General features: G+C 35.7%; 1 protein-coding gene across 1 annotated transcript; it reads right to left on the bottom strand.

The window, feature by feature from the left end:
* Window positions 1-1,170: 1,170 nt before the first annotated feature.
* On the bottom strand, window positions 1,171-3,075 carry LOC120010631 (palmitoyl-monogalactosyldiacylglycerol delta-7 desaturase, chloroplastic-like). The gene is made up of 5 exons (XM_038861422.1): window positions 2,616-3,075; window positions 2,403-2,543; window positions 2,172-2,312; window positions 1,860-1,966; window positions 1,171-1,730 (listed from the first exon to the last, which is right to left on the bottom strand). The coding sequence occupies exons 1-5, from the start codon at window positions 2,913-2,915 to the stop codon at window positions 1,520-1,522; spliced, it is 900 nt and encodes a 299-aa protein (XP_038717350.1). The 5' UTR covers window positions 2,916-3,075; the 3' UTR covers window positions 1,171-1,519.
* Between the last annotated feature and the right edge of the window lie 7,518 nt (window positions 3,076-10,593).

The following is a 10,593-nucleotide window of genomic DNA, read 5'->3' as shown; positions in this document are numbered from 1 at the left end:
CAGTTTTGACAATAACATTAATTTTGACAGTGTAAATTCTAGTAAAAGATGATTGCAAATAAATATGGTGTCTGAAATGTTTGTAGTGTCTGATTGAACTTTTGCCAGTAGCATTTATGCTCTTAAATGTTTTAATATTTATATTAATATGTCCTTGCATATATTAAAAGGGTATTAAGGAAATTTCAAATTTAAAAAAGGTTAAAAATGAAAATCTTATACCATTTTTTACAAAATTGCTCTAAAATTGTTGAATTTGAACAATTACAAAACAACCTTTTTGGAGTGTTAAAATTGTCTGAGAAATTGGGTCACCAAACCACCGTTTGGTGGACCACCAAAATTAATATTGGTACAAAATTGTGCACCAAACGGGCACTTTATTCTTGTCATATCCATTCATGGGTTTGGGCTTGGGCCTAAGAGTATGGTACTAAAAGTTATCGTCTTTGGGCTTAAAGATATGTCTAATACAAACAAAAGAGCCCATACATACATGCGTTGTTCATAGCAGGACCCTGTCCGTGATTGTTTTGAACAATTATCTTCATAGGTAATGTTGTAACATAAATTTGATGCCCTGTTGCACTTTTTTTTTACTCTAGGTGGTAATCTCATTGCTCGAGATAGAGAGATGGTAAACGGGCCGGTGCCCATGATCTCCGAACAGTCGAACTCATTGGGGATGGGGCCACATAACCCATTTACCAATGTCAGTGAGTCATACTAGGCTTGGTCCATATAGTCTTCATTGGGTTGAGATTTTCAGCCCACCAAGTTTGGTTGACACAACCCGTGAGGATGGCTCAAGACGGGCCAGCCTTGTAGCACAATAGCTAGCTAGTGTTATTTTTTTACTTGAAATGTAGAAAAAACCTCTCCTAACAAGTATGTAACGGCTAGTTTTGAGGGCAATTCATTTTCGACCTAATTTATCTTATGGATTAGCTAAGGCGCAAAAGACTGAAATACAAAAGAGCAAAATGTAGAAGAAGACGAGATTAATGAGAGAGTTTTCAATCTTGCAATAGCTTAGTGCAATAGTATCTTTTTTTCCAATAACAAAATGCACATGAATGATTGGTAAAAGGATGCCAACTTAGTTGACATGTTTTCTACTAACAGTAATGCAAAAAACGTAATCGTAAAATACAATTATCACTTTTTTTATAAATATAATTATATATTAATACAACATACGAAGGCCCACCAAACCGGGTCCTGGGGCTTATTGTGGGCCGCAATATATAACATACGGGCCAGCCCGGTCCACCAAGGGAACGGGCCACCACGCAGGTGTGCCGAGGCTGGCCGAGCCGGTCTCTAGAGATGACTTACCGGTTTCCTTTATTTTGTTCTCATCTATTTATGGGCCTGGGCCTAGGCCTATAAGTAAGTATGGTACTAAAGGTTTTAAGTTCTAGGCTTAAAGACATGTCCAATACAAACATGAGAGCCCATTATACATAGTAGACCCATATGCGCTTCGTAATTTATAAGCAACAAACCTAGGGTACTTTTAACAGTTCTTCAATGGTTGAAGGGCCATCCTCTGTTTTTGCATTTCATTTGGCAGCTTCACTTCGGTGGCCAATCCTGCAGCTTGAAGAAGCCTAACCACAATCCAAGTCAAGTCAAGTTGCCACCATTCGAGGCCGTGTCGAGCAGAGTACTCAAAGGCATGGTGGTTATTATGCCAACCCTCTCCAAATGAAAGCACTACCACCAACCTAATTAAACAGTACTCATATTTAACCAATGAATATGATTGCTAGGTAAACAAAAATTTACAACTTATTAGATATTATAAGGATGTTGTAACTTAATTATATATATATATATATATATATATAAAATACCAATTGTTTCGAGACAAATCGCGAGTTTTCCATGGTTGCTTTCCCCATATGTGACAAACAGAGTTTACCATCCAAGTTATGTGCCACAACCAAACAATTCTCACTCCCTGCAATTGTATAAATTTGCTGTCTTAGATCCCTGAATCAGGTATATAATAGAAATTTTCTTAAATCAATATATACTGGTCTGGCGCAGTCACCAATTCGAAATTTTCTTTGTCTACCACTAGTTCCTTGCATGAGTAGAGCCAGGCATTTTGAAAGATATATAAGATCATTAAAGACAAATATGGAAGATTGATTATTCCTTACCATTCCCCACACAAGGAAGGGAAATCCTCCCAATGCATAAAGCAAAACACCTAATGGAATTGGATGTAAATGATGGGTTCTTTGCATAAACCTATAGAATGGCTGTTTCTTCAAGTCCCCAACATTGTTATGCTCTCGACACTGAAAGTAGTCAATCAACATACATTAACAACACAAACACTACTATTATATAACATGAAAGAGATTCGAAAGAACAGTATGTATTTGTACCGTTTTACTGATAGATGTTCTATACAAGAGCCAACCCATGTGACTATACCAAAAGCCTTCAATGGGGCTATGTGGATCTCTCTCAGAATCACCAAACTGGTGATGGGACTTATGAACGCTCACCCAATCAATTGGAGGCCCCTGAAACAACCCAAAACACTTAATCTCTTCCATTAAACAAGTACCAAAATTAATGCATACATGGATACGCACCTGAAGTGCTTGAACTCCACAATATGCAAACGAGTACTCCAGCCATTTGGGGAGCTTGAAACTCCTGTGTGTAAGATTTCTATGAAAAGAAAGAGTAATACCCAGAAGCCCCGTGATCACATAGAGCACAAAAGCGACCCAGAACGCACTCCAATTGAATTGAAACGGCGCAAAAAGACTTAGACAATGCACTGCAAAAACAACGCAAGCTGTTCCAATATCCAATCTCTTCCATTCTCCAGGTATATTTGGGGGGATTTTGGATATGGATAATGGTGATGTTACCGTGACCAAAGCCATTGAGTAAGGCTTCGTTTGTGAATGCGTTTATGTGATTTTATTGTTGAAATACTCGTCTTCTCGTCCTTTTCGTAAAAAGTGCGGAAATGGAGTTTGAAGAAGAAAAGGAATTGCAGAGAAGACAGAGAGAGATGAAGCGTGGAGGGAGTCTTTGTTTCATTCAAGTTGGCAAATACAATTACCACATACACTAATAAATAGGAAAAAAATGTACAACGGTAATATTGGGTAGTGTGTGTGACACGTGGTACTCATATCTTAACATTCCCCAATCCCCCCACCAACTTGGGTTTCACATAAAAACTATTTGCATGCCCGCGCTTTGCGCGGCTAGTTTGAAAAATAAAGATTTTTGATAATTTTTTGATACTTTGTTACCATAATGAATAGCAGAGTTTGAATTGTAGAAAATGAAGATAATTGTGAGATGAACAAATAACTATAATACATTTTTCTTAATAGAAATAATTTTTTAAGAGGGAGCAAGAAATTTAATGCATAAGGAAAAAATATGTTCAAATGTTGTTTTTTCTCCAATATGGCAAAGGTCATCAAAAACATATGTATGGACAACATTCTATGCATAATAGTTTTTATGCACATTAATTGGTGCTTAGCTGTTACTTTTCATTATTTTACATCTTTTATCACTTTTTGTTGTTCCTAATAGTATTTATGTACATTTAATTTGGTTATCATTGACATAACATTGATTTTTCCATAATTAACATCTTTAATATTATATTTATTTAATTTTTTAACATCTTTAATCTTATGTTTATTTAATTTTTGACGGATTTTTATTATTAGCATTGATGATTTTCCTACAATTAAGGGGAAGCTTTTTACCCCTCTTTTTGTTATTCTCCACAATTCAAGGAGAAGCATCCTTAAGGCTTCCATTTTATATATATAAATTGATGATATGATACAAGTCCGGGATAATATCCAAATTGGGTTGATCGGGTTCGCACAACTTTAATTATTCTTAAGTCATCTCATTTAAAGATATTTAAACCCAAGAAAATATTAAATTTTATAGTGTTCTAGATCACTGAGGATACATTGGATTACCTTAAAAGTTTTGATTCAATTGGACCATCTCACTCAACGGTACTTAAATCCAGTTGGGTAAAAATACTTGGATCTAAAATTTGGTTGGGAGGCAATGTCATCGTATCATATAAATATCACATGACTTTGGGCCCACATGTAGCAGATTTAACGTTCGATTCAGATTTTACAATCTCAATACCACACATCAAATCTTCTTGCAGAACCTTCAATTAAATTAAATTTCAAGATGGATCTGACTCAACATCACCCATGAAATCTTCCAGTAGATCCGTTTCAAGATCACGCGAACGCCAGGTAAAAAAGTACCATGGGGTAAATATTGGGTAGTTGTGTGGCACATGCTACTCATATTTTAACATAAAGGTAGTCAGGTAGAGGATTGGAATCACAAAAATCACCTTAAATTTTAGGTGTACAAGGTTAGGTGGACGGATGGCAGACGACCCTCCGGCCTCCATGACTCGCCTTATTCAACATTTCTCTGCGAGCACGAGGTTATGTCCCATCAACAGTTTGCATTATTTATTTTTTGGATTGGCTTGACGCACAATTTTAATAATAAAATATATGATAGATAATAAACGATGATAATAAATGATAGTAAACATGATAATTGAAATGTTGATTGGTTTTTGATTATACTTTTGTTTGTAATATATATATTATTAAAATTATTGTGTATATTATTTGTAGGGGTATTATATATTTTATTCAAATAAAATACATTGTATATTAAAATAAAATAAAAATAATTTCTTACTTATTTGTTAGATTATTTTATTTATTTTATTTTAGCCCACTATATTTATTTATTTTAGCCAAAATTCATTTATTGATTTCCGTTCGTTTCTCTCTTACATAGATTAATTTCTTCTCCGTTCCAGTGAAGCCTCGCATCCAAGCTCCCATCCTTTTTTTTTCTTTTTGTATCAGATCTTCCCACATGAGAAGAACCCACAAATAAATTCGTCACATAACCCCCATCTTTGACCCCTTTTATCTCCATAGTCCATATCCATGTTTCACAACTCAATCACAGGTCTCTACTTCAAATGGGAACTCATTGCCACATGCAGCACTAGAATAAAAAGAGGAGTATTGGAAGCATGAAGAGAGTGAGTTTTGGAAGCAGCCTTTCGTGAATAACTTCTCGGAAGAGAAGACTTGGACTGAGAAGCAGAGGCTCTTGAGGGAAGAGAGGAGAGAGATCGCATTAGAAGAGGGGGAGAGGGAGACGAGAGAGGACAATTTGGTCAATTCAAATAAAATCGAGGGTACAAATGGAAAAAACGTTACAACAAAATTACAGAATTGTTCAAATAGAGATTTTTTTCAAACGACAATATATTGTCATAAAATTATCTCAGTTTACCGGTAAGAAAAAGTTGTTTGGTGTGTCAAAGTACGAATACAATAAATTGTCGTGCAAAATAGTTGCCCAAATGGACCCTTTGTTTCATGGTTAGAGCATTCATAATGGGATGATTTTGGAGTACTTGAGATGATATTTTCTTGATAAGTTAAGTGTTAGATGTTCACAATGGGTATAATGGATTTCAAGTACTTGAAATGTTACTTTTTTGATAAGTATAGAGCTACATACACACAATGAATTAAAAATGACACTTGAAAAATTAGTTGTGGAAAAATGATACTTGAGAGTTGGAGTATATATATAGTTGATGAATAATGAACAGAGATGATGAAAAAAGAGAGATAAATAATGAAAAGGAAGAGAGATAATAAAAAGAGAGAGAGAGACAATAGAGAAAATGAATATAAAATGTTGTAATGTATGGAGTGTTGATGAATATTATTTATTGTGTGATCCACTTACCCAATTAAATTGTGTCATATAGGAGAGAGGAGAAGAGAGATAATGATTTTGAAGTGTTGGATATTTATTTTTTTTACTGTGATGCTCTTATGGCCATTCATGCACTTGTAAGAATCTGACAAATGCCGGGGCTTGAGTTATGGGCATATTCATGCACTTGTACAAATCTGACAAATGCCAAGGCTTGGTTGTGGGCATGCTATGGGCCTCACGTCCTCACTTGTAATGTAGCCATCCCAAGTTTTGGTATGTGATTCAGAAATTGTGGAATGATGAACATTATTTGTATTCCATTTTTTGTTAAATACACCCAATTTTAATGTGTTTTTAAAGAGTTAATGGGATGTATTTAATAAAAAATGGGATACAAATAATATTTATCTTGTAGAATTTTGGCCCAAAGAAAAAGTTTCGTCTTGATTAGAGAGGCCTTCCTCGAGCACCAATTTGAGTGAAATTGGTGTGTTTCACTCCTGAGAGTGCTGGCGCAATCATGTCTAATGCAATTTTTAGTGAATACTCAATCTCTGTTGTCCATAGACATTGGCTATTGCCGAACTTCGTAAATTTCTTGTGTTCTTTATTGTTTTGATTTACTTCTCTATAATTGTTTTGGTTCGAATTTTTTTATTGGTTGGTCAATCTATTGTGGTTAAGTCTTCAACAGTTGTTCGAGTGTTTATCACACTATCAGTCTCACAAATTATGTTTGATAGTTGAGTGGACACTTTCAATTTTCAACCAACCGATATTATTTAGCTAGCAAAAAAAAATGTCTAGTGTACCTTTTACCTGAACTAGCAACCAACCGAAAAACTTGATTGCCAACCATTACTCGACCCATAAAGGCCCAACCGATAATGGTTTTATATTTGGGCAAAGTCGATTGGTTGGATTGGGCAGATAATTGGTCAATAACCAATCGACCCGACCCAATTCCAGCCCTAGACTAGATTAATGAGAGAGTTTTCAACCTAACAATATTTTAGTACAATAGTAGATATTTTTTCCCGATTACAAATTACACATGAATGATTGATAAATGGGTGTCAACCTAGTTGGAATGTCATCACAAAGTGTAATTGTAAAATGTAATTGCCATAATTTTTTTATAAATAGCGGGCCTCCATGTGGGTATGCCGGGCCAGCCCACATTAAATATCTAGAGATAGCTTATCGGTTTTCTTTATGGGACAATTCCATGTCGGTATTCAAAAAATAACTTTTGGACATCTAGGTATAGTAAAAACAATGTTGGACATTTAACTATCACTAGAATGGCCAAATTACATTAGTAACCCTACATAGAACTGGGAGGCACTGCTGGGAGAAACACCAGCCGGTTCACAGACACATCTCCGTCATTGGAGCGAGGCAGGTTCTATGAAGAGTACTCTGCGAAGAGAAGGGACACAAAGAAGATTAAGAGCTTGAGAAAGTCGATATCTGTTGCATACTCAGTGGAGAGGGCTATCTAGACGCCACGGTATATACTGAGAAGTATGACCAAAGAGAACAAGAAGCCTCCTCAGCCTTTGATTTGGGGTTCAATAGTTGCGGTAAATATTATGGATCTGTGCTTTTATCATCATCAAAACAGAACTTTTGCTCCGTTTGTTTGGAGGAAAACTAACATCTCATGGAAAATATATCTCAAAAAAATAATTATCATGGAAAAACAACTAATTTCTAGTGTTTGAACAAAAAAATTGCTAATGTTTTCTATTGTTTGTTTGGTGGAAAACATAAATTTGAAGTACAACATTATTATTTTCTATAATGTGTGTATACATTTACTTATCAATGTGTGAATACATAGCAACTATAAGACGCAAATATTAAATTCTATTCTGAGACAATAATCCAACAAAATACAGAATAATCCAACTTCTTTTATGCTTTTTATGTACAAACACATCCAATATTACCTCATTTCACTATATATGTGGATATGTATATAACTATAAATGATCGGTGTATACAAGTATATGCTCAGTACATTCTCTAATAGAATATATTCACAATCACAGTAATAAAACTTGTTAAAATTAATATTTTCAAATTAAGATTTTTCATATATATACATATAAGATGTATAATTTTAATGTCTTATTATATATATAAGGTACAATTTTAATTGACCTAAAAGTTCCTCCGAGTCCCACGTGATATTGAGCAAAAAAAAATTAGCTTAACAATCAGTTTATTATTGTGGGAAAAACAACATCCCAAGGATAATAAGGGAAGTTGTTTTCCATCTTACAACTCCTTATTTTGAGTTGACTTAAATTTTGTTTGACTAATTTTGTTTTCTTGTCTCCAAACACTACAACGTTAGGAAAATAATTTCAGGAGGTTGATTTTCCTTCAAACAAACCGAGCATTAGGGAGCAATTTTGTTTCTCCAACTATGGGTTGCAGTACATCTATAGGTTTATGATACAATCTTCAGTTGTATCAGCACAAGGGTGAAATTGCTCTATTCCAAGTGAATATATAAACGTGTTAGTTTAATTTTACTGTTTCAAAACAATAACATTATAACTGTGTTGTTGCATATGAGTATAATGTTAATATTTTTTATTTTTAAAAACATTAACATTATAAACAATGTTAGTGAACCTTCAACAGAAACTGAAATTCCAGGATTATCTCAACAAACACTAGAAGCACCATCGATCTTATCTCCAAAGTCAAGAGCTTCAGTAACAGCAGCCACAACAAATTCTATCTCCTCTATTTTATCTTCGTGAATAAAGTAACAGCAACATAGAATTTGTTACATGTATTTAATCTTGTATGCTTACAGTCTTGTATATATATATATCTTGTAACACATACAAAATTCGAAGAAGTGCGGTAATCTCATCAGACATGGCCTGCCTCCATCCCACATTTTTGGAGGCTTGGGTGACACAGGTGGGTTCAACAGATTCGGGGAGGGGATGGTTTGTAGTTGTGTGATAGAGAGACTTGGGTTTGAAGATGTTATTTTTGGAGCGAGTTGTCATGGGGTGAGAAGGTGGGATAGAAGTAGTGGGGTTTGTTGGTATTTGATGTACGTGATGTGGTGATGATGATTTGGCAGGAGAAGAACTGGCATCAAGAGTAGTAGTGACTAGAGGTAAAGGAAAATTATTTACAGGAGAGGAAGTAGTAAAAGGAGTACCTGACTCTGCAGAAGGTGGTGACAATGACGTGTTGACATGTTGCGGCAAGACTTGCAAGGGTGCTGCCGTGGTGTCCTCTACTGGTGAGTGTGGCATGGCATTGGTCAAGGGCATAGATTGGGTAGGGAAAGAGACAATGGGTAAGTTCCAAGAATGAATGGAGGTAGAATTAGTGGACATATCAGCAGAAGAAAGTTTGGAATAAGGAAACACAGTTTCAACAAAACGAACATGTCGAGAGGTATAAATTTTATTTGTTATAGTATCCAAACAAAAATAGGCACTTTGATTGGGAGAGTAGCCAAGAAAAATACAAGGAGAAGATTTGGGTTCAAGTTTGTTGGAAGTATATGGTTTTAACCAAGGAAAGCATAGACAACCAAAAACTTTTAATTTATTGTAATTGGGCTGCCGGAGAAATAATTTTTCATAAGGAGAGATGAAATTTATTATGGGAGTGGGAAGTCGATTAATTAAATAAACTGCAGCTTGAAAAGCATAAGACCAATATTTTGGAGGTAGATGTGCTTGATGAAGAAGAGTGAGACCAGTGTCAACAATGTGTTTGTGACGTCTCTCAGCAGTCCCATTGTGTTGAGGGGTATGAAGTGGGGTTTTAAGATGTTGAACACCCATTGTACTAAGAAAATCTTTTAGAGCAGTAAATTCGCCACCACCATCCGAATAGACAGAAATTAGAGGACGTTGAAAAAAATTTTCAACCACAGCTTTATATTGACGAAAAATGGTAAACACATCAGATTTGAGACGCATGGGGTAGAGCCAAACATACTTGGTGAAATGGTCCACAAAAATCACATAATAATTAAAACCATTAACAGATTGAATAGGGGAAGGTCCCCAAACATCAGAGTAAATTAAATCAAGAGGCCCATGACTCTCTAAAGTAGATTCACCAAACGGTAAACGTTGGCTTTTATTACATAAACACGACTGACAAATAAAATTTGAAGGAATGGAAGAGGAAAGCGACACTAAACCAGACTGAGCAAGAGAATTTAATATTTGTAGAGACGGATGGCCAAGACGCCCATGCCAGATCACCAGGGATGCAGACACAGTGGTACCAGTAGAGAAAGCCACGGTTGGACTGGTATGCACACCTGCCGCAACCGGCCATTCATAAAGGTCATGTCTATTCCTTCCGCGGAGTAGAGGAGTCCCCGTACGTAAATCCTTGACAACAAAATAAGAAGGAAAAAATTCAATAGATGTGTGATTGGATCGACAGAATTTAGAGATAGATAGTAAATTTCGTTTAATAGACGGCACACATAAAACATTAGAAAGAGTAAAAGAAGGGGAAATGGAAACAATGCCAGTATGAGTGATAGGTAAACCTGAACCATCACCAATTTGAATATCTTCGGGACCCTCATAAGGCTGATGCAGAGACAAGTTTGACATCTGAGAGGTAACATGATGGGAAGCACCCGAATCTACTATCCAGGAGGGTGGAGCAGACTGAGTAGTAATGTGATTGGCAGTAGGACGTGGAGAGCGCAGATTTGGAAAAAGCTTGAAGCAACGCTTGGCATCATGGCCGCGCTTATTGCAGAACTGACAAACAACT

Source organism: Tripterygium wilfordii, chromosome 12 (assembly GCF_013401445.1).
Source record: "Tripterygium wilfordii isolate XIE 37 chromosome 12, ASM1340144v1, whole genome shotgun sequence".
Classification (NCBI taxonomy): Eukaryota; Viridiplantae; Streptophyta; class Magnoliopsida; order Celastrales; family Celastraceae; genus Tripterygium; species Tripterygium wilfordii.
This window is presented reverse-complemented; position numbering and strand designations above follow the sequence as displayed.

Excerpts from the sequence above, each read along its gene's own strand:
- LOC120010631 (XM_038861422.1), bottom strand. The coding sequence starts at position 2,915 with ATGGCTTTGGTCACGGTAACATCACCATTATCCATATCCAAAATCCCC. Across the intron at positions 1,967-2,171 it reads CCTTCCTTGTGTGGGGAATG|GGAGTGAGAATTGTTTGGTT; the intron begins GTAAGGAATAAT and ends ATACAATTGCAG. Across the intron at positions 1,731-1,859 it reads GATTTGTCTCGAAACAATTG|GTTGGTGGTAGTGCTTTCAT; the intron begins GTATTTTATATA and ends CTGTTTAATTAG.